Source organism: Monodon monoceros, unplaced genomic scaffold, assembly GCF_005190385.1.
Source record: "Monodon monoceros isolate NGI ecotype Baffin Bay Population unplaced genomic scaffold, NGI_Narwhal_1 Super_Scaffold_6, whole genome shotgun sequence".
Taxonomy (NCBI): domain Eukaryota; kingdom Metazoa; phylum Chordata; class Mammalia; order Artiodactyla; family Monodontidae; genus Monodon; species Monodon monoceros.
In genome coordinates, this window is record NW_021703783.1 from 86037617 (window position 1) to 86062179 (window position 24563).

The 24563-nt window shown below is 37.5% G+C and overlaps 1 protein-coding gene across 1 annotated transcript in view; it reads left to right on the forward strand.

Annotated features, from left to right (window-relative positions):
• The window catches only part of PWP1 (PWP1 homolog, endonuclein), a 23061-nt gene extending 2952 nt beyond the window's left edge, over window positions 1–20109 (forward strand). Inside the window, exons 4-15 of the mRNA XM_029206109.1 lie at window positions 1172–1257; window positions 1358–1454; window positions 3916–4026; window positions 4885–5015; window positions 5653–5714; window positions 11493–11589; window positions 12022–12083; window positions 13308–13419; window positions 15138–15228; window positions 15321–15442; window positions 16721–16826; window positions 17645–20109. Of these exons, the coding sequence (XP_029061942.1) occupies window positions 1172–1257; window positions 1358–1454; window positions 3916–4026; window positions 4885–5015; window positions 5653–5714; window positions 11493–11589; window positions 12022–12083; window positions 13308–13419; window positions 15138–15228; window positions 15321–15442; window positions 16721–16826; window positions 17645–17754 (1187 nt within the window). The 3' untranslated portion in view covers window positions 17755–20109. The remainder of the gene's footprint in view (window positions 1–1171; window positions 1258–1357; window positions 1455–3915; window positions 4027–4884; window positions 5016–5652; window positions 5715–11492; window positions 11590–12021; window positions 12084–13307; window positions 13420–15137; window positions 15229–15320; window positions 15443–16720; window positions 16827–17644) is intronic.
• Window positions 20110–24563: the final 4454 nt, after the last annotated feature.

A 24563-nucleotide genomic window follows, 5' to 3' on the forward strand; every position in this document is an offset into this window, starting at 1 on the left:
AAAAAAAAAAAAAAAAAAAAAAAAGATTTAAAAAACAAAAAAATGTTAGTATGGTATGTTTTATTGCAAGTAGTGGTTATGATAATCTGTAATTCATTTTTCTTTACCTGCAATGAGAGAGGAATTATTACCTGCATTTTACAGAAGAGAAAACAGGCTTACAGAGATGAAATAACTTTGCCAGTATCATGCAGCTGGTGATTAATGGAGCTGGGGTTTGAACATTCTCTGGCTCTAAAGCCTTCATGCTTTTCAGTGCACTTCACTAGATGCAGGGGATAGTTTTTTCCATTGGACTCTGGGTTATGGGTCCCTCTGGGTTGGCTTCCATCCTACTAGGACAGAGGCCATGGGAATACAGAGAAAGAAGTGCTAACCAGCCTGGAGAAAAGCCATTCAGACACTGCTCCCGGAAACTCTCTATACCCTGCAGAGTATTGACTCTGTCTTTCTCATCCAGTAGAAATTCCCCTCTCTGTTGCCTGTCAGATGTTTAAGACGTATTAGCCCTGCCTCCTTAAAGTAGCTTCTCCTGAAAATTAAGAGCATCTTCCTTCTTCTGAGTTTCATGTTATTCGGGGTCTACTCTATGTCATCTTTGCAGACATGCCGTAAAAGAATGCCATAAGTTTGGTGAAAAGGGCATGTAGTATCCTCTCTTTCAGATTCATTAGGCAAGTTGGCATATCAGTGGTTATGAGACATCTTGCAATAAAGAAACCTACTTAACTTTATGAGACTCATTATTTTTCAATTTTATTTGACCAAGCAACCCTTAATTCATTGTGTTGATACCAGTGTTTTAGGGACCTGTTTATTTCCAGGTCTGCGAGGCCACCTCTCTCTAGCACTTTTGAACAATGATTACAAAGAGCAAACTAGAGGATCTGAGTAGAGTTCTAACATTTTCTAAAAGGGAGTTTCTTGGTTTGATTTGATTCTTTTAATGGAAGATTGTGTATTCCAAGACTATCAGATGTGCATTCCAGGGCCAAATATAAATGGCTTTTAAACTCCTATTTATTATTATCCACTATTTCCTTTCCCAATTGTGGATGATCCAGTGTTATGAAATAGATGGTTGGATCTAAGTCTAAAGATGGGATGCCTTAGGAAAAATGCTTTTGTCAAAATGACTGTTTTATTCATTTTGTTTTATGAATTCTTACAGATACTGAAACTCTTGGTGAATCTCTTTTGGGTCTTACAGTCTATGGGAGTAATGATCAAGATCCTTATGTTACTCTGAAAGATACGGTAAATATCTATATGGCTTTTCTAATTATGCCCCTTAAGTGTTTGAAAAACCTTCCCAAATATCTGATTCTAGTCAGTGACTTTTTCTCTCTCCACTTAGGAGCAGTACGAACGTGAAGATTTCTTGATTAAGCCCAATGACAATCTCATAGTTTGTGGCAGAGCTGAACAGGACCAGTGCAATTTAGAGGTACATGGTAAGTGGGATACATCCCTTACTAAAAGGTTTTCTACTTAAGTGATAACTAAAATAACCATCATAGTAACTATTATGGATTTCTAAGCACGAGATCCTTCTGTATTTCCTTTAAGTTGGTTACGTAGTTAAATCAGACTTCCTGGTTATTGTGCCTGGGCATGTGTAGTCCAATATGTTAGTTTGGTACTTGACTTTACTTATGGAAATAGGTCACCTGGAAGATTCTAACTGGGTTTTTTAAATCTTTTGTTTAAACATTTTTGCCAGTTTTTAACTTTTTCCCCTCAATGGAGAAAACCTGGAAGTAAAACTATTTTAAAATGCAAGAAAAAATTATAATCTCATTAGCGTGGGGTAACTTTTTACCCTGGCTCTTTACTCCAGTTTGCTTTCTGGCTGCTTTTTCTTTATGTGGCAAAGATTACACTCAATATAATTTATCCTGCTTTTTTTCAGAGTCATTTCAAATAGATCCCCTTTTGCAAAACATTTTATTCTTTTCGTAAAACTTCAGCATAGAGGCCCACATTTTTCTTCAGAGACCAAAACATTTTGGTCACCTTTCTCGGTGCAGAGAATGTTTGCACTAAAGCCAGAGGTGAATACAGTTGAACCTTGAATAGCACGGGGTTGAACTGCATAGATCCACTTATATGCAGACTTTTGTTAATAGTAAATACTACAGTACTACACGATGCGAGTTTGGTTGGGATACAGAGGGTGGACTATAAGTTATACAGGGATTTTCTACTGTGCAGAGGGTCAGCATCCCTAACTTCTGCATTGTTCAAGGGTCAGCTATACTTTGAATCTGAAGTAGGCAATGATTTGAATTTTTCTTTTTTATTGGAATTCTTAAATCAGATATATCTTAATGTTGATACTTATTAATTCAACAAACATTAATGACTATTTTCTTAAAATAGACCTTTAAGATATCTGGAATATTCTGCCTCCATATTTTCCCTTTTTCTTTTTTTTGCCCCTTCCTGTGTGCACACGTCCTCGGACAGGTCCATTCGTGCCCATATACTCTCCTTCCCCAACACTCTTCTGTTCATCTGTCTTAAAATTTTGAAGCTTTAAAGAGATTAATAGGCTAATGCCTTTTCTTATAGGAAACACAGTTACACAGTTTGAAAATTAAAACCCTTGGGTTTAATGTTTTACTCCATTTTTTAGCTTGGATTTCTTCAAGACTGCCCTCAGGAAGCCTATCAGGCCATTTTTATTCCATGGCCCATTGTGATCTATTCATAAAGTCAAAAAGGCTTTAAATAGCAAATACGTCAATGTGAAGTTATTCTCCTAATTATCTTTGAACTATTTACATATTTCAAATGTAAACCATGATGATGGAATTTTTAAAAGACCAATTCTAGTTTCAAAAAATTGCAACTATTACGGTTTGTCATCGTTGATTTTTATGCATTCTTATTTGAGAATTTACTGTAGTCATTCCTTTGAATCTCGTGAGCCTTAGACAGGAGCTGAGAAGTTGAAGCAAAGCAGTTGTATTCCTACGTTGTTCTAGGTTAGGTCATTAATGATATATTTTACTTGGATTTGGTGTGAATCTCCAGATTACCTAGTGTATCTCTGTTCAAGAGTAATTTCAAAATTGCACTCTAAATCAAATCTGAATAATAATCTGACATGGTTAAAAGAAGATTATTTTAAGGCATCATCATCATTTTTATTTAAAATGTAAGCTGAGTACATTGACCATAGTTGAGGTTCTTGCAGGGCCACAACCCAATCATTTTGAACACATTCTTACCATAACGTGATGTGATAGAGCATTACATGGAATCTGCTGATCCCAAGATCTGTCCCAGATGCAGTGGTCTGAAGAATTTTTTAAAAATCCTTAGCTTATCTTAACATTGCTTCTTTCTAGTAAAAAACATATTGGGGGAAATTTCTGACTACTTGGGCTCTATTTTTATCAGTGTTTCATTATATAATTTTTAAAAGGCTTCTTATTGATTTTAACAATAAATATTAAAGAAGCAATTTTTGAGAGGCATTTAGACTTCTAAAATGAGTTATTTCTCTCCAGTGCTGATTTGTTCTTCTTTACTTATGACCAGATAGACCTTTAAAAGATAAAATAATAATGAAGTACTTCTTATGGAGACCTCGTTTGTTTTCTATAATTGGTGAACCAGAAGGTAGGACCATATTAGCTGGGGAACATGCAGATGGAGTATTCAGGCAGATGTCAATTCTCTCTCAGTGTTCCTGTTCCCTTTTGGGGCACACCAGGTGCTGGGAATATATTTGACATGAAAAATTTTTGCCTAGCAATAAATACTTTGGAATGTCTTTAATGTCACAAAATATGTCTCACTTTAAGCAAGTGTCTCCCGTAGGTTTAAAAGGGAGAATCTTTTCTTTTGAGTGGGATATGATTTCTTATTCTGATGTAATAAAGTCTCTTTTCCCAATCTTCTCAGTTTATAATCAAGAAGAAGATTCTTTTTATGTCCACCATGATATCCTGTTGTCTGCATACCCTTTGAGTGTGGAATGGCTGAATTTTGATCCTAGCCCGGATGATTCAACTGGTAATTAGAAAACTTGAGATTGCTCAATGGTTCTACTCCTATGCGTTTTTCCTAGCCACATAAGTTACCTATTTTGTATGAATGTTTTCATAATTATTGATGTTTTATGAAGTTAATGTTATTTTATGAAGTTATATAGTTCTCTAAACACAATCAATTAATTGTTTTGGGTCTGTGTGTCTCCAGACTTTGGACAGGCTAAGGAGGTTGCTGCTCCACTATAGGCAGAAGGACAGGGCCTGGAAGCTTTGGGTCTGCAGAACTGTGTGAAGGTCTCCTAAAAACCCAAACCTATAAACTGGCATGGTGTGTCTGATGTTACCAGCTAGAGTTTAGTGCATGACCCTTTTCAGAAAACATCAAGGTAAACCAAAATGAAGAAAGAATTGGACTCTCGTGTTAGTTCCTTTGGCCATAGCTGCACAGTACTAGTTGCCCCTGCATACTTCTTAACAAGGATAAAAACTGTTAATACTCATACCTTACATCTTGTTTGCAAAGCTTGTTCACATTCATGATCTAATCAAATCCTCATCCTCACAACAGTCTACGAAGGTAGGAAGGGTTTTCTCATTACGTAAGTGAGGACCCTGGGACCGGGAGGCCCTTGTTATTCAAATTGTGGTCTGAGGACGGCAGTACAACATTGCCATCACCTAGGAGCCAGTTAGAAATGCAGTTTTGGGGCCCCACCCAAGACCTGAAACTGAACCTGCATTTTAACAACATTCAGGTGGTGTACACACATACGAAAGTTTGAGAGAAGCTGCTCTAAGCCATGACTCAGTTAATCTGAAGTGTAATGTGTTTCATTAGGAGTTGTATTTTAAATCGTAAGTATATCATCTCCTCCTGTAGGAAATTACATTGCTGTGGGAAACATGACCCCCGTTATTGAAGTGTGGGACCTTGATATAGTGGACTCTTTGGAGCCAGTCTTTACACTTGGAAGTAAGCTATCAAAAAAGAAGAAAAAGAAAGGAAAGAAGGTAAACAAGCTAATAGATATTTAAACTCTGATGACAAACAGAGGTTTGTGGGGCTGGGGACGGGAGATGGGAACATGCACTTTTTCAGTTAGACACTTTTGGTGAAATAGGACAGGTAATTATGAAGTTACTCTAGTTTCTAGTTTTGAAAAGCCCATCCAAAGAAAAATTGACTTCTGATTATATAAAACCTCCACTGGCACGTTATCCATCCTTACACAAAACAAATTACTCTTAAGGTTATGATCTTCCTTCATAGAGAGTAGCTATTCACACTAAAATGCTATTTTTGAACTTTTAAAATGTTTCTATTTAGCCTTGAGTACGTTGAATTCTAAATATCCATGTATTCCTGTAGCTTTGAAAACTGTCAGGTTTTTGGTGGGGGAGAGATGGGTGGGGTGAGGATTGACTTGTAGAATTATAGCACCTAGGTTAAGAACTACTATAGTTTCTTCCCTGTAAAGAACATTTATCACGTCTCTCAAGTAAGAGGAGGAAAAGGTGTTTCTTTCCCTAGATATTTGGGCAAGTTTACTTAAAATCAAAATAAGGTTTAAAGAATCTTTCAAATTAATATACCAGTTCTATTTGGGGGTGTACTTTAATACCAAAAGTAATTAAACAATTATTACAGAATTCCTCAGCAGATGGGCATACCGATGCTGTCCTTGACCTTTCTTGGAATAAGCTGATCAGGTAAAAAATACCATTTGCAGGACTGTTAAAGACGGTAACCAGCGTGATTTTACCTCCTGTCTACACTTATCTCTCTACATTATGAGTTTCACATCTTTGTGTCCATGTTTTATTTTCTTTTCCTGCAGTACAAGCTGCTGGAAGGCAGGAGCTCTGCTGTCTGTATCCTTGCACCCCCCAGCATCACCTGCCAGCTCTTCACTTAGTAGATGCTCATTACATATTTGGGGACCAAGTGCCCTCCTCTCCAACACCACTGGGAAAAAGCAGTAGGTACTGCAGTGCCAGTGGTGCAGTAGAATTGTTTCTTCAGGGAAGACGTTTTTCTCACTTCATTTAGTTTTCACATCTCATCCATGTGTTCTTTATATATATATATATATATATATATATATATATTTTTTTTTTTTTTTTTTTTATTTGTTATATATAAATTACATTACCATCTTAACCACGTTTAGGTATACAGTTCATTGGACATTTTTGCACATTGTTGTGCAAAACGATTACCACCATTCAACTCCAGAACCTTTTCATCTTCCAGAACTGAAACTATATATGCCCATTAAACAGTAACTCCCCATTTCCTGCTCCCCCCAGGCCCTAGTAACTACCGTTCTACTTTCTGTCTCTATGAGTTGACTCCTCCAGGTACCTCTTTTTTTTTTTTTTAACATCTTTATTGGAGTATAATTGCTTTACAATGGTGTGTTAGTTTCTGCTTTATAACAAAGTGAATCAGCTATACATATACATACATCCCCATATCTCCTCCCTCTTGCGTCTCCGTTATAAGTGGAATCATACAGTATTTGTCCTCTTGTGACTGGCTTACTTCACTTAGCAAAAGTTGTAGCATGTGGCAGTATTTCCTTCCTTTTTAAGGTTGAATAATATTCCATTGTACGTATATGCCATATTTTGTTTATCCATCTGTTGATGGACACCTGGGTTGCTTCCACCTCTTGGCTTTTGTGAATAATGCTGCTGTTATTGACACAGATATAAATAACGTGGGTTTATGTGTATCTGTTAGAGTCCCCGCTTTCAGTTCTTTTGAATATATAGCCAAAAATGGAATTGCTGGATCTAATGGTAGTTCTATGTTTACCTTTTTGAGGAACCACCATACTGTTTTCTACAGCAATTGCACCATTTACCTCCCCTCCAGCAGTGCACAAGGGTTCCAGTTTTTCCACATCCTCTCCATCACTTGATACCTTCTGTTTTTGTTATTGTTGTTTTCATAATAGCCATCCAAACAGGTGTGATGCAGTATCTCATTGCAGTTTTTTTATATAAATTTATTTATTATTTTTATTTATTTATTAGTTTTGGCTGTGTTGGGTCTTCGTTGCTGTGCGTGGGCTTTCTCTAGTTGCCACGAGCAGGGGCTACTCTTCGTTGTGGTGCGCAGGCTTCTCACTGCGGTGGCGTCTCTTGTTGCAGAGCATGGGCTCTAGAGTGTGCGGGCTTCAGTAGATGTGGCGCGTGGGCTCAGTAGTTGTGGCGCGTGGGCTCTAGAGCGCAGGCTCAGGAGTTGTGGCGCACGGGCTTAGTTGCTCCGCGGCATGTGGGATCTTCCCGGACTACAGCTTGAATCCGTGTCCCCTGCATTGGCAGGCGGATTCTTAACCACTGCGCCACCAGGGAAGCCCTCATTGCAGTTTTGATTTGCATTTCCTTAATGATTAGTGCTGTTGATCATCTTTTCAAGTACTTATTGGCCATTTTTATATATTCTTTGGAGAAATGTCTATCCAAGTCTTTTTGTCCATTTTTCAATTGGTTGTTTGGTTTTTTGTTGTTGTGTGAGTTCTTTATATATTCTGAATGTTAATCTCTTATGAGATTTATGATTTGCCAGTATTTTCCCCCATTCGATTGGTTGCCTTTAACTCTATTGAAGTGTCCTTTGATGCACAGAAGTTTTTCATTTTGATGTAGTACAGTTCATTTTTACTTTTGTTGCCTGTGCTTTTAGTATTATAGCCAAGAAATCATTGCCAAATCCATTGTCATGAAGATTTTCCCCTAAAAGTTTTATAGTTTTAGCTCTTAAGTTTAAGTCTTTGATCTATTTTGAGTTAATTTTTCTATACTGTGTAAGGTAAGGGTTCACCTTAATTCTTTTGCATGTCATCCACATATTTTTCATACTTAAACAACAATTACTGCAAAGGGGCCATTTTCCTAATAGTGTAGTTGGTTTGAGGGGCTGCTAAGGCAAGGGAGGTAAGCATTAGGTTGAGTACAGCTTACTTAAGGGGAGTAAGAACAAACTGGATTACCCAGGGCACTTTTTTTTTAAAGCATTTCTGTTACACTGGACACTTTATAATTATGAGCATTCTAAGGAAGATCCCAGAGTGCTGGCTTAACTGAAGGATATCCTATCTTGTTTGTGTTCAGACCTCTTCAGAGTTACGACTATTTGGGGAAATGGACCTGAGAAAGTTGTTTAGGTTAGTATTTCCCAAACATAGCTGCAAATCAGAAACTTCTGGGTAACCCTTTAAGGTACAAGTTCCCAGTCTCTAATCCCCCAAGATTGAGTCAGTTGTTCTGGAGCAAGGGGCCCAAGAATCTGTTGGTGTTTTTGTTTTTATTTTCAAAGCTTCCCCAGATGAACCTCTTGCTGCCGGGCTACAGGCAGTTGTTTGGGTTTTGCTTGAATTGGCCCTGATCCTGATGAATGGAGAGATAAATAAGAGATATAATAATGAGTGTACCATGCTTTTAGAAACCCAATTTTATATATAAATTCTTATATAGCAACTGTTACTTTGAGCAACTGAAAGTTCTTTCTAATGGAACAACCTCTCGTCAGTATTCCAACTGACTCATCAATTCCTTTCCCCAGCCACAATTCCCTACTTCCATTTAGACCCTTATCAGCACCTGTACTCCCTTCCGTCCCCATCTGCACTCGCATCTCTCTGACTTCAGTGCCACAGATTTCTTTGCTCCTTCACTCTCCTTTCTCAATCTTATTTTAGATCTTCGTTCTCCTTTCCCCTTTCTTTACTGAAAAGGTGCAGTATGCTTTAAAACATGTCCCATACTCTGGTGCACAGAGTTCAGGATTATGGTGAGGAATAACATGTTGACCTTGTTACTGGTGGGGCCCTTAGTTTCTAGTAAAATCCTCCCAGGAAAAAAAAATGCATGTTCTCTGCTAATTCATACTCTTGTTGGAGTGCTCTTCTTGCGGTTGTAGTGTTCAGAAGTTTTGTTTTTGTTTTTTTCGCCTCATACAATAAGAACTTTAATGTGGGAGGAATCTCAGATATTTTTGGAATGCCTGGGATGAAAAATGTACTGTGGAATTTTAACTTTTTGCTGTTGGGAGACATAGAATATAAATAAACTAGTTACTGGGAATTTAAATTAATATTTAATTTATAAAATGCTAAGGACTTAAAACATTGTGACCTGTATGTGGGACTTAATGGTAGAAAAAAGCTAGCATGACCTGAATATACATGATCCTCCTAAGAGACCTTGCATATATCACCGAAATGTGAGTTACAAAACTGAAAGTAGTTTGTATAATGGAAGTAATTTATTGAGGAAATAATATCTGAAAATGAGTCCATCAGCATTTTATTTCAACAGTATATTGGTTTTCTGAACAAAACCATTACTGTCACTAATGGCCTAATTTTGTGTTGAGCCATGTTAAAGTTCGATGTTGAAGAATGAGCTTTCAATTTCAGGAGTATCTGTAGTTTTAGGAGGCAGCTAACATTTATCAAGGGCCTGCTATGTCCCAGTTACTCAGCCAGGTTCTTGCATAGCAGCTCTTTGAGGTTGGTTGTTTCATTCTCGTTGGCAGGCAAGTGGCAGCACCAAGACTCCATTTCAGGTTTTCTGGGCCCTAAAGCCTGTGTTCCACTGTAGAACTACATTATTAGTGCTTGATCCCTAAGAGGTAGACATATTGGGTTTTTTCTGTTAATAGCATTTAATGCTCTTTTTTAAGGAAGAAAAAAACAGTTGAGATGTAATTCATAATATATGACCTAGCAAGTACACGTCATAAAATCCACTATTTTAAAGTATATAATTCAGTAGTCTTCAGTATATTCACAAAGTTATGTAGCCGTCACCACTGTCTAATTCCATAACATTTTCATCAGTCCAAAAGCCATGCCATACCCATTAGCAGTCACTCCTCGTTCTCCTGTCCCTCCAGCCCCTGGTAGCTACTCATATGCTTTCTGTCTCTGTGGATTTGCCTATTCTGGACATTTCCTAGAAATGGAATCATATAATACATGGCCATATGTATCTGGCTTCTGTCACTTAGCATAATGTTTTCAAGGTCCATCCATGTTGCAGCGAATATCAGTACCTCATTTTCTATTGCTGAATAATATTCTCTTGTATGGATATACCACATTTTGTGTATCCATTCACCAGTTAATGGACATTTAGTTTGTTTTTGCCTATTATGAATAATGCTGCTGTGAACATTCATGAACAAGTTTTTGCATGGACATATGTTTTCATTTTCTTGGATACATACCTAAGAGTTTAATTGCTAGGTCATGTGGTAGTGTCTCTACCATTTACATTCCCACCAGCAATGTAGGGGGGTTCCAGTTTCTCTACATCTTGCTAGCCCTTGTCTATCTTTTTCATTATAGAGATCCTGTATGAAGTGGTATCCCATTTTTTTGATTTTCATTTCCCTAATGACTAATGGTGTTGAGCATCTTTTCACATGCTCATTGGCCATTTGTATATCTTCTTTGGAGAAATGTCTGTTCAGATCCTTTGCCCATCTTCTGATTGGGTTTGTCTTTTTATTTTTTGGTTGAGAGTTCTTTGTGTATTCTAGATACAAGCACTTTATCACATATATGACTAACAAACATTTTCTCCTGTGGGTGGTTTTTTCTCTTTCTTGGTAGTCTTACTTGCAACACAAAAGTTTTCTTGCTGATGATACCCAGTTTATTTCTTTTGTTTTTGCTTTTGGTGTCATATCTAAGACCATTGCCTAACCCATTGTCATGAAGATTTATACCTGGGGTATTTTGGGGTTTTTTTGAGTGCTTTAGAGTTTTAGCTGTTATGTTTAGTAGACCTGTGATCTATTTTGAATCCCTTTTTGTGTATAGTGTGAGGTGGGGCTCTATCTTCATTTTTTTGCTGTAGAATATCCAGTTGACCCTGAGTCATTTGTTGAAGATACTGTTTTTTTCCCCATTGAACAAAGAATAAATACTCTTGGCACCCTTGTCAAAAACCAGTGAACATAAGAACGTAAATTTGAGGGTTTAATTCTGGACTTTTCTGTTCTGTATGTCTGTCCTATGCCAGTACCACATTGTTACGATTACTGTTGTTTTTCAGTCAGTTTTGAAATCAGGAACTGAACTTTTCAACTTGCTCTCCTTTTTTCAAGATTATTTTGACTAGTCTGGGTTCCTTGCATATCCATATCAATTTTTAAAACCAGCATTCAGTTTTCTGCAAAAGGGTCAGCTGGGATTGTGGTTGAATCTATAAATCAGTCTGTAGCTGGCAATATTTCTGTCTTAATGTCAAGCCTTCCAGTCCGTGAGCATGAAATGACCTTCCATTAATTTAGATACTCTTTAATTTCTTTCAACAATCTTTGTTTTCAGTATATTAAAAATCTTGCTTTTCTTTTGTTAAATTTATTCCTAAGTATCTTATTCTTTTTGATGGTATTGTAAATGGAACTCTTACATGTAATCCTCTTGATTTTTAAAAGGTTACCCGATTTGTCTCCTCCTTTCTCAGAAATGTGCTGGCCAGCGCATCAGCTGATAACACTGTTGTTCTGTGGGATATGTCCTTGGGGAGACCAGCAGCCAGCCTTGCCGTACATACAGACAAGGTATGGTGACTTAATGGACAAAAGGGACTCTAAAGAATCTGAGACATATATTGACTACAAATAATCCCAAACATTTATATATGGCTTTTTGTGAATTACAAAGTGCTTTGACATGCTATCTCACTGGATCCTTCACAGAGCCCTTTGTGATAGTTATAATGACCCACCTGAGAGATGCAAAAATGGGTGCAGAAAGGTGAAGTGACTAGGAACATTAGTGCTTTGCAGCATTTTTACAGAGGCTCCTAAAAAGGGATGAAGGGGTATCAGTCACCAAATGGGGTTAAAGAATTAAACAGATGTTACTACAGAACCACATTTCAAAGGGAAAAACCTGTAGAAACACTGCCAAATTGAATTTCACCAAGTATAAGGCAGTTTTACCAAACCAAAACAAACATTGATCTATTCATTTATGTTTCTTCTTTTTAGGTCCAGACTCTCCAGTTTCATCCATTTGAAGCACAGACTCTGATTTCTGGATCATATGATAAGTAAGAAAGCATTTCAGGAATTATTGCTGTCGTTTTTATCCTCTTGAACTAATTCAGAAAGTGTCACTTGATGCTCAGGTAGAATTTATTACTGAGGCTTCTGTGTGTTTAAATTTATAGGAGTACTTATTTGTCCTTTCAACTTGATCCTTTCAATCTGCAAGGGAATATGGTTCTGTTATAATGTAGTTCCTAACTAGCAACTACTTTGATTTTTTTAGAGGGTGTATGAGTTAGACATTGCTGTGAAATAAGCCATCCCAAAATTCAGTGACTTAAAGCAGTGAACATTTATTTCTTATCACCTGCAGGGTTGAGCTAATCGAGGCTAGATTCAACTGGTAGCTCTGCTAATCTTGGCTTGTTCAGGCTGGGCCCGGAGACCTGGCTCTCCTCCTTGTGTTTCACATCTTCCTGGGACCAGCGGGCTGGCCCACACGTGTTGGTCAGGAGTACAAGCAGAGACACCAAGGCCTCTTAAGACCTGGGCTCAGACCTAATACACGTCTGTCTTACTCTTGGCCAAAACAGACATCACATGGAGTGGGAAATGAACTCTGCCTTTAGGGGAGGAACTGTCAAATCACTGACAGAGGGCATGGATGTAGGGAGAGGTGAAGAATTGGGACCACTATGGCCAACCACAGGGGGGTTTCCAGTCATATGTGTGCTTTTTACAGATTGGGTCTGAAGGTAGGGGAGGTAGCTAGTAGAAACAGAAACCAACTTGCAGTCTTTATTTTGATTCCTTACCCTTTTGAAGAGTCCTATATTTACATTTTTTAGTTGGGATTCATGCAAAAATTGCAAAAGTCTATTTATCAGTTCCCCCAACACAGTAGCCTGCTTGTAAAGAGTAAATGTGGCTGAGATGTGAGTTATCTGGCTCTGAGCACTACTGGGGAAGGGGAAATTAGAAATTGTCCCATTCTTTTGGAAATAGAGAGGATTCATCTTGGAAGTAGAGGATTCAGTCTGGGGGAGGTCAAGGCCACTGTGACATCCAGAGCTACCAGTGTCTTCAAGTGACAGGACCAGAGTCCACCAATTAGTAAAAATCAACTCTTCTACTTTTAGATGAGTTGATTTTTCTACTTAAAATAGGCTTTAAATAATTGGATCTTGATTTCATGGTGTTGTTTTATTACCATTTCATTAAAAATAAACTAAAACATACAGGAAAATTGAACTCTTAAAACCCTAACTTTGTCTGAACACGTCCAGGTCGGTGGCTTTGTATGACTGCCGAAGTCCAGAGGAAAGCCATCGAATGTGGCGATTCAGTGGGCAGATCGAGAGAGTGACTTGGAATCACTTTTCACCTTGTCATTTTTTGGTAAGAGTGTGCATATCACTGTTCGTTTATCAGGTTATTAATGACCTTTTTTCTTTACTTCCATTGTAGAGAGAATCTCTGAAAAGCTTTTTCTGTATTAACAGTGTGAAGTATTTGGGTTTGGGTTTTCTTTAAAAACAAAAAGATATTTTTAATAAGAGAACAGTGGATTTGCCACAAAAAGACAGTAAACATGTAAATGATTTTGCTAATTTCCAATCATTCCAAAGTGTCACATTTTATTAGTTGTAATTAGTTGATCATTTTAAAATTACTTTGAAATACTAAGCATGACTAATATTCTTTTTATGTTTTTTAATGGTTAAAGCAGTCCAAAAAAAAATTCCTTTATTTATATGTTAGTACTTAAATGGAGCTCCAGTGATGCAAATGCTAGCCTATTTAATTAATATAGCACTTAATATACCACCATCTCCCAGATGGAAAGTTTACGATCATTTTGTAAATACCCTTGATATCTGTAGGATAACAGTTTTCCACGTAGGATCCAAAGATGCCACTGACATTTCAATCCATGGAAAAATAAAATCCCAGCTTTTATCCAGAAGGGAAGATTAATTAGAGAAATTGTGATACATCCATATATTGCCTAATTTTCCTAAAGCAAATACGTAGTGCTTTGTAAATGAGGAAAGGAATTCTTTAAAAAACAACTTACTTAAAATATGTGAACAATTTTAATAAGTTTCCTGCACTTGTGGGAACATTTAATCTCCTCTGTGTGGAGTTGCATGCAGTTCCCAGCTGAGCTCCCTTAAGCCAGATTTCATCTTACAGTTACCAGGAGTGAAGTCCCCGTTATATTTGAATGTTGTACTGACTGTACTTTGGCTCTCAGCAGGCAGGCACACATATTTCCTGAGGTTATTTGCTAACAAATGGTTATCAGTACTAAATTCACAAATATTTAGGGAAATGGAAAGTAATCAAAATGGCTTACCTCTTTCCCTCCAGTCTCAAAGGATGGGATCTCCCTCTTCTGTTTTTATACCCATCTGCAGCTCCACCTTCAAGACTGCATCAGTTGTCCTTTTTTCCCCTCCCTTTTTCCTGTCCTGGCTATTGCCCTTGGCCTGTATATAGGCTCAAGTTTCTGTCTCCTGTCCTTGACTAGGTCTCTTAATTCCTTGAAAATTTTCTCTTCCTTTCTTCAAAGTGGAACTGTAATCTGCCTTTCAGTCCTTATCTGATTAAATCTCTTTGCCAAAATATTGACAGCATTGTCGCTCCTTTCTTCAGAACCCCTCTTTCCTTGGCTTCTTTAACATTGTTATTCCCTCCTCCCTCTTTGATTCTTACTTCTGTGAGCTCCTCCTCAGCCTCTACCGTAAGTGGCTGTGCTCTCCAGGTCTCTGTCCTCAACACAGTGCTCTTAATTATATGCTCCCGGGGTGTATCCCCTCTGTTCTCAATGGATGTAACTTCTGCCTCTGTGCTTCCATATCTCTGCAGTCTGTATCACTACCACAGCTTCATACTCATATCCAACTGCCTAATAGACATGTTAGCTAAACTAGTCCTTGTAAGAACCAACTCAGCTTATCCACAAGTAAATTCTTTATGTCCATGTTAATTTGTAATAAGCTCTTCAGGTAAGTCAGGTACATAGCTGATTTTCACAATGATTTATACTATTTACCCATTGCTAAATTTTATTGTCATGTAATATTACCTTGCCCATCTTTTACTCTTTCCAGGCCAGTACAGATGACGGCTTTGTATATAATTTGGATGCACGTTCAGATAAGCCAATTTTTACACTTAATGCACACAATGATGAAATTTCTGGTGAGCAAGAATACTGTTTCTTTCGTCTCTATTAACCTATGATGAAGTAAATTTATTTCAAAGTGAGAGTCTCTGAACTTATCTTCGTCTAGGTCTTGATCTAAGTAGTCAAATCAAGGGCTGTCTTGTGACTGCATCAGCGGACAAGTATGTGAAGATCTGGGACATATTAGGAGATAGGCCAAGCCTGGTTCACTCTAGGGACATGAAAATGGTAAGAATATCCCTGGGCATCTTGGTTTTTTTGTTTCTGATCTGTCGTTTGTCTTTCTCTAGGAATCATTGCACTAAAGAATATGGATTTGTTGGGAGGTTAATTTGGGGCTTAGTCAAATTTGTGGAAGTTTTATAACTTAGGACAGTTTGGGGAGAAATCAATGACTAGCTGGTTCCTTTTCCAACTCACATGATTAACAGTTGCTGGGGAAAACAAGGATGATGAGGGGGTGGTTTTCAAGGACACAAGTGGAATGGCCACATTTTTTTTTTTTAACTTTTTATTTTATATTGGAGTACAGTTGATTAACAATGTTAGTTTCAGGTATACAGTAAAGTGATTCAGTTATACATACACATGTATCTGTTCTTTTTCAAGTTCTTTTCCCATTTAGGTGGTTACATAATACTGAGCAGAGTTCCCTGTGCTATACAGTAGGTTCTTGTTGGTTATCCATATTAAATATAGCACTGTACATGTCAACCCAAATTCCCTAACTAGCCCTCTCCCCCTTTCCCCCCAGGTAACCGTAAGTTCCACAATTTTTTAACCTTAAAATCAGAAATCTTGAACCTTTATAGGGCACCATAGTGGTTGAGGTCAGTTTATCACCTACTTCTTTGTATAACTAGTTCTTACTACACTGATTACTACATAGTAGCAAGAGTTTTAGAAGTAACTGGAATTCAATAATTCATTTATTGAGCATATACTGTATGCCAGGCACTAAATTATAAAAATTAAATTGCAGACATAGAACACTGCACACAGCTGTTTAAAATTGTATATATGTATGTATATATATAAATATTTGTGGAAAGGCAGGTTACAGAGCAGTTTTTATAGCATCATTCCATGCATATATTTAAATACTTAAGTCTTTGAATGCTTATATTTAAATCTAGAAGACCCTGTCCCAAAACATGAACAGCTGGTCATCTCAGAGTGATTTTTATACTTTTTTGTATTTTCTATGATGCAAATGTTATCTAGTAATAAAGTTAAAAATTTTAAATGATTGAATAATGACATCTGGTATCAGCATCATTATGGGAATATTTAGCAGATTCGATTAATTAGGAAATCCCTATTAGAATGACAGTGGAGATGAGAGACCTGAGTGGTCAAAGCATACACCTGTCCTCCCAGAATGTCCATCATGCTGAACTTGTCCAGCTTTGTATTATAGAGATAGCCCTTCCAACTTGACTGTGAACTACCTTTGCAAGAGCCTTGAGAAAGACTGAAATCACTGACTCTGTATTCTCTTCTCAGGGAGTTCTCTTCTGTTCTTCCTGTTGCCCTGATTTACCCTTTATTTATGCTTTTGGAGGTCAGAAAGAAGGGCTTCGGGTCTGGGATATAAGCACAATCTCTTCAGGTAAGAATCTTAATTTCCTGCTTTTTCGGGATGAGTTCTATAAGAGCTAATAAAGTAGTAGAATCTGTGGCTTGAATACATTAAGGAGATAACAAAGGTGGATCCAGTGTTCATCCTCTAGTACAGTCTGCTTAGGAAACAGATAAGATCAAATTGTAATTTGGAAATGTTCATGTTCACAAATTTGTCTTCACACTTTAAATGTAGGTAATTTTTAAATATCTTTATGACAAAATTTGAATTTTAAAAACGAAAGATTTTATTGGAAAGCTGGAAGGATATATAGTGTGGTCTCAAAGAATGGCCCTCCTCTTCCCAGTTCCCAGTGTGAATAAATCTGCCTTTTTTCAACTACTTCCTAGAAAATCCAGCTTTCCTGAAGGGGGCCACTCCGTTCCCTTCTATTACTTAATGATTCTTCCCTCCACTGGGGTCCTAAATCCACAAAGTTCTAGTCTGATCATGATACAGAGAAAGATGAAGGTAGGAAACAATCAGAAGTACAATAAGGGAAGGACAGAGTCACTGTTATAAGGGCTTGGACATCAGTTATCAAGGTGGATTTGATAAATCCAGGACAAAGTATTAAAAAAAGGAGGACCCATTTAAAACATAGTTAAAACTTCAGAACATTATCTTGGACTTTTGAGCTGGTTACTTACCCATTTATAAAGTGCTAAATATATATTTTTCAAAACAAAATCTCCACCACAGGGTAGAGAACCTCATTGCTCGTGTCTACATTTTAGTCTCTTTTTATATTATAGGTTCTTAGTTTTCTGATCTGGTAGCTTCTTAACCATTTATTTATGTTTCAGTAAATGAAGCATTTGGAAGACGAGAGAGGCTTGTTCTCAGCAATACAAGAAATTCATCTGTTAGTGGCCCTTTTGGGAGCAGGAGCTCAGCAACACCAATGGAGTCTTAATGAAGGGCATACAGTTTCCTGTTTTATTTATACCCTAACTCAGTTTTTTAAAGCTGGCCTAAAGATGTTCCCTGCTGCAGCCATCAAAAAGACTGAAACAAAATTGCCTGACATTCCTCTCTGCAGCTGTGGTGGCAGCACAAACAAACAGGGCTGGTCTTTGTGCACGTGGTATATAGGGCTCTGCTTGCATTTCTTGAAAGGGATAATAAAAGAGGTTTTTTAAAAATAATTCCTTAAGTATGCCATCTGTCACAGGTAGTCTAGGTTTGTAAAGTAAGTAGTACTTCATAGAATTTTAAAAGAGGAAAATCCTCTAATCTTAAAAGATGGGTAAACCCAGGCCTGGAAAAGTGGTAATTAGGCCGAGATTGCACAGCAGACTATGAGCACAGGCAGGTCCCTCTGGGACTACACTTTCCTGACCAGCTGTTCTCCAATTAGTGCTCATGACTTAGAAATGTTCTCAGTGCTACTCTCTTAAAAGTGGCATATGCCTTTTTTTGTCCATAGCATAGTATTCAGTGTTACCAAACAAAAGAGGCATTACATAGTGATAGTCCAACAAGAGGATATACAAGAGGATATAACATTTGTAAATAAATATTCAGGTACCCTTATGTTGGGTGAATGAATAAAGCAAATGGTAAAAGAGCTAAAAGGAGAAGTAGCAATACAATTACTAGTAGGAGACTTTAGTACCCTACTTTCCCCAATGGGTAGCTCATTCAGACAGAAAATAAGGAAACATCAGCCTTAAATGACACATTAGACCAGATGGACTCAGCAGACATATATAGAATATTCCACCCAAAGCAAGAGAATACACATTCTTCTCCAGCACACATGGAATATTCTCCAGGAGAGATCATCTGTTATACCACAAATATGAGTCTCAATAAATTTAAGAAGACTAAAACCATATAAAGCATCTTTTCTAACTAGTTACGAAATTAGACATAAGTTACAAGAAAATTGGAAAATTTCACAAATATGTGAGGATTAAACAACATCCTATTGAACAACTAATGTGTCAAAGAAATCAAAAGAACAATGAAAATGGAAATACAACATACCATAATTTATGGGATGCAGCAAGGGTAGTTCTAAGAGGAAAGTTCTTAGCAATGCCTACCATCAAGAAACAAAGATTTCAAACACATGACCTCACTTTACACCTCAAGGAACTAGAAAAAGAAGAACAAAGCCCAAAGTTAGTAGACAGAAGGAAAAAGATCAGCATGGAAATAAATGGCATAGAGGCTAAAAAGACAATAGAAAAGACCAATGAAACCCAAGAGCTACTTTTTGAAAAGATGAAACTGACAAACCTTTTGCTTGACTCAGGGAAAAAAAAAGAGATGAGGACTTAAAATCAGAACTGAAAGGGGAAATGTTATACCTCAATACCCCAGAAATACAAAGGATCATAAGAGACTACTATGAGCCCCGTACATCAACAAGTTGGACAGCTACCAAGACTGAATCATGAGGAAATAGAAAATCTGAACACACCAATTACTAGTAAGAATGTTGAGTCAGTAACCAAAACCCTTCCAGTGAAGTCCAGGACCAGATGTCTTCAATGGTGAATTATACCAAAGTTAATACCAATCCTCAAACTCTTCCAAAAAATACAAGTGGAGGGAATACTTCCAAACTCATTTTACAAGGCCAGCATTACCCTGATACCAAAACCAGACAAGGATGCTCCAAGAAAAGAAAATTAAAGGCCAATATCCCTGATAAATATAGATGTGAAAATCCACAAAATATCAGTATTAGCAAACTGGATTCAACAATACATTAAAAGGATCATACACCCTGACTGAGTCAGATTTACCCCAAGGATGCAAGAATGGTTCAACATCTGCAGATCAATTAATATGATCCGCCACATTAACCAAAAAAAAAGGATAAAACTCATAGGATCATCCAGTAGATGCCAAAAAAATCACATTTGACAAATTCAGCATCAATTTATGGTAAAAACAAGGTGGGTATAGAGGAAATGTACCTCAACATAATGAAGGACATATATGACAAGCCCACAGCTAACATCATATTCAGTGGTGAAAAGCTGAAAGCTTTTCGTCGAAGATCAGGAACAAGACAAGGATGCCGCCACTCACCACTTTTATTCAACGTAATATTGGAAGCCCTAGCCAGGGCAATTAGGAAAAATAAAAATCCAAATCAGAAAGCAGTAAAATTGTCACTGTTCGTGGATGACATAATATGTATAGAAGACTCTAAAGACTCTTAAAAAAAATAGAACTAATAAATTCAGTAAAGTTGCAGGATACAAAATCAATACACAGAAATCTGTTGCATTTCTATACACCAATAAGCAACTATCAGAAAAAGAAGAAAGCAATGCCATTTACAATTGCATCAAAAAGAATAAACTACCTAGGAATACATTTAATGAGGAGGTGAAAGACCTATACAGTGCAAACTAAGACACTGATGAGAGAAACTGAAGACACAAATAAGTGGAAAGATATTCAGTGCTTGTGGAGGAGATGAATACTATTGAAATGCAGGAACTAACCAAAGCAATCTACATCTTCAGTGCAACCCCTGTTAAAATTCAAATGGCATTTTTCACAAAAGTTAAATAATCCTGTAATTTGTGGGGAACCACAAAAGATCCTGAACAGCCAAAGAAATCTTGAGAAAGAACAAAGCTAAAAGCACATGCTTCTTGATTTCAAACTATATTACAAAGCTATAGTAATCAAAACAGTATGATACTGGCATAAAAACATACAGATCAATGGAATAAACAGCCCGGAAATAAACCCACGCATATGGTTAATTTACAACACAGGACCAAGAACATACAATGGGAAAAGGGCAGTCTCTCTTCAATAAGTGGTGTTGGGGAACGACCACTATCTCACACCATACACAAAAATTAGATTAAAGACTGGACTAGTAGACCTGAGACCATAAAACTCTTAGAAGAAAACATACACAGTAATTTCCTTGACACTGGTCTTAGCAATAATTTTTTTGGATCTGACAAAAAGCAAAGGGAACAAAAGTAAAAAACAAGTGGGGCTACATCAAACTAAAAAGCACCTAAACAGCAGAAGAAACCAACGAAATGAAGAGGCAATCTACAGAATGGAGCAAATATTTGCAAATTATATATCTGATAAGGGGTTAAGATCCAAAATGTATAAAGAACTCATATAACTCAACAGCAAAAATCACCCAGTTTAAATATGGATAGAGGATATGAAAAGACATTTTTCCAAAGAAGACATACAGAAGCCACAGGTACATGAAAAGGTACTGAACATTACTAATCATCAGGTAAATGCAAGTCAAAACTACATCAGATGTCACCTCACCTGCTGGAATAGCTATTAATCAAAGATACAAGAAATAATGTTGGCAAAGATCTGGAAAGAAGGGAACCCTTGTGCACTGTTAGTGGGAGTGTAAACTGGTGCAGCTACTATGGAAAATGGATGGACGTTCCTCAAAAAATTAAAAATAGCACTAACTTATGATCCAGCAATTCTACTTCTAGGTATTCATTTGAAGGAAATGAAAACACTAAAACAGATACATGAACCACCAGTGTTCACTGCAGCATTACTTAAATAGCCAAGACATGGAAACAACCCAAGTGTCTGTCAATGGATGAATAAAGAAAATGTGGGGACTTACCTGGTGGTGCAGTGGTTAAGAATCCACCTGCCGGGTTTCCCTGGTGGCGCAGTGGTTGAGAGTCTGCCTGCCGATGCAGGGGATGTGGGTTCGATCCCCGGTCCGGGAAGATCCCACATGCAGCGGAGCAACTAAGCCCGTGTGCCACAACTACTGAGCCTGCGCTCTAGAGCCCACACGCCTAGAGCCTGTGCTCTGCAACAAGAGAAGCCACTGCAATGAGAAGCCCGCACACCACAACGAAGAGTTGCACCCACTTGCTGCAACTAGAGAAACCCTGCGCATAGCACTGAAGACCCAACAGCAAAAAAATAAAAATAAATTTTAAAAAATGTGGTACACACACACAATGAATCATAAAAAAGAAGGAAATCTTGCCACTTGTGACAGCATGGATATACCTTGAGGGCATTATGCTAAGTAAGTCAGAGAAAGACAAATACTGAACTGTATGATCTCACTTCTGTGTGGAATCCAAAACAAAAACCCCACTACCACCCAAGCTCATAGCTATAGAGAACAGACTGGTGGTTGCCAGAGGTGGGGAGAGTGGGTGAAATGGGTAAAGGGGGTCAAAAGGTATAAACTTCCAACTATAAAATTAAGTCCTGGGGATGTAATGTATAGCATGGTGACTATAGTTAATAATACTGAATTATGTATTTGAAAGTTGCTAAGAGTAAATTTTTCAAGTTCTCATCACAGAAATTTGTGCGGAGTGATGTTGACTTATTGTAATCATTTCACAATATATACAAAATCTAATCATTATGTTGTACACCTGAAACTAATGTTATATGTCAGTTATATCTCAATTTTTTTAAAAAAGGAGAGAATGGGGACTTCCCTGGTGGCGCAGTGGTTGAGAGTCCACCTGCCGATGCAGGGGACACAGGTTCGTGCCCCGGTCCAGGAGGATCCCACATGCCGCGGAGCAGCTGGTCCAGTGAGCCATGGCCGCTGGGCCTGTGTGTCCGGAGCCTGTGCTCCGCAACAGGAGAGGCCACAACAGTGGGAGGCCCGTGTACTGCAAAAAAAAAAAAAAAAAGAGAGAGAAAATGTAAAACAGAAAGTAAAGATGTGCCCCCTCAGGCAAAAGACAAAGACAATATATATCTTTTAACTGCCTCTGTCATAGCCAAAGTATATCACTTCTACCAAATGTTCTATTTCTCCTAACACAACTTCCTCTCCTCCTTTGTTATATGAGTTAAATATAACAAAAAGAAATGCTATGACTATATTAAAAGCAAAGTAGTGACTCATAAATATGGTTTCCTAGAACTCTGTGGTAGGTTAATTGGGAGTACTCTCTGAAACAAGATCTGTAAGGAAAGAGGGATGCAGAATTATGTGAAGGGATAAGTTGAACTGATAGGAACTTTCCACAGATGTCCCATTCAGATCTCTAACCCTGAAGCTGAAATGACCCTCCACAGAAGTCCTAAACTGAGGCACTGTCACTGAGCCTTTACCTGTACACCAACCAGTCATTTGGTTTAGACTGCATGCAGGAATGAGCAGGCATTGTCTCCCTGGGCAAGGCAACTGCCATAAGCTGAGAGCCATCTCCAGAGAAAAATTCAGCTGTGAGCAGTCATAGGCCAGCACCTCTGGAAAGAGCTTGTTATTTGTGAAAGGGATTCTGGGTGGTTCATCCCAGCATCCACTACACAGTTCAACATCTATTTCCACAAATGCCAGACTAAGAAATACAGATCATAGAAAATGATCTACATCCACTACACAGTTCAACATCTATTTCCACAAATGCCAGACTAAGAAATACAGATCATAGAAAATCCCAAGGAACTAAGTCATTGAAATATTGCAGCAACAGCCAGGAGAAAACAAAAAGAAGGTTGTACCCAATTTGGGGACTATTTTTTTCTCGAGGAACATGTGCGAATTACAGAAAGGTAGCTAAAGGCCTGAAAAGCCAAGCATAGATTTTTTTTTTTCTTTATTAACAGTGAAGTGCTAGTGGGAAACAACTGGTATTGAGAGGCATCAAGTAGGTAGGTGGAGCTTGAATAACCTCCCAAGGCTTTGAGTTGATCTAGAAGTAATGACTAACCAGAAACTGTTCCTCCCACAAACAGATTGAAGGCCAGTTTTGAATCTGAATTATAATTCATTAATGTAATCCAGGATTGCTAATACCCTTACCTGCCTACCAAAATGACAAATCATTTGGAAGATAGCATCATATGGGACCACACATTTTTATTATAGTTTGATATGTAATAATCAGGGCATAAAAATAACCAGGTACAGAAGGAAACAAAACATAATTGAAAACTGGAAAAAGAAAAAAGACAATAGAAAGAAACACACAAGAGATCCAAATAAAGGAGTTACTGGAAACAGATTTTGCAATAACTATCTTTAATATGGTCAAGGAAACTTAAAAATGGAGAATCTTGGCCAAGAACTAGAAATTATATTTAAAATATAGAACCTAGAACTGAAAGACATAATAATAGAAATGACAAACTCCATAAATGGCCTTAACAACAGATTAGATGTAACTGAAAAGAGATTCTCTAGAAGTAGAGGAGAAAAAGGAGAAAAATGGGACAGAAGCAATATATGCAAAATTATTGGCTACAAGTTTTCCAAGAATGACACCAAATTAATGATTTATCAACAGACAGATTTGAAGGCACCAGTAACCCCATGCAGAATATACCCAAAAAAACCGTATCTAAGCACATTATGGTAAAGTGCTGAAAACTATAGCAAAGGCTAAGGCACAACCATAGTGAGGCAGGGAGGAGAATTTAAAGGAGCAACAACTCACCTTACAGATGAATTCGTAACAAAAATAATGGAAGCTGGAGGATAATAGAAGTATATAGTCCAGGTACTGAAAGTAAATAGCAGCCATATTTGAATTCTACACCTAGCATAATGATTCTTCAAGAACAAAAGTGAAAGTTATTTTCAAATAAAAAACCCAGAGAACTTCCTGTCAGGAGGCCCACACTAGAATAAATGAAGAGGCAAATATTAAAATACACAAAAGATAAATAATTCTGTGACAAAGAGAAATTGAATCTAAATGAAAGTGCCTGGAAAGTACTGGTCAACACGTTTTTATTATAATTTTTGATATGAATAAG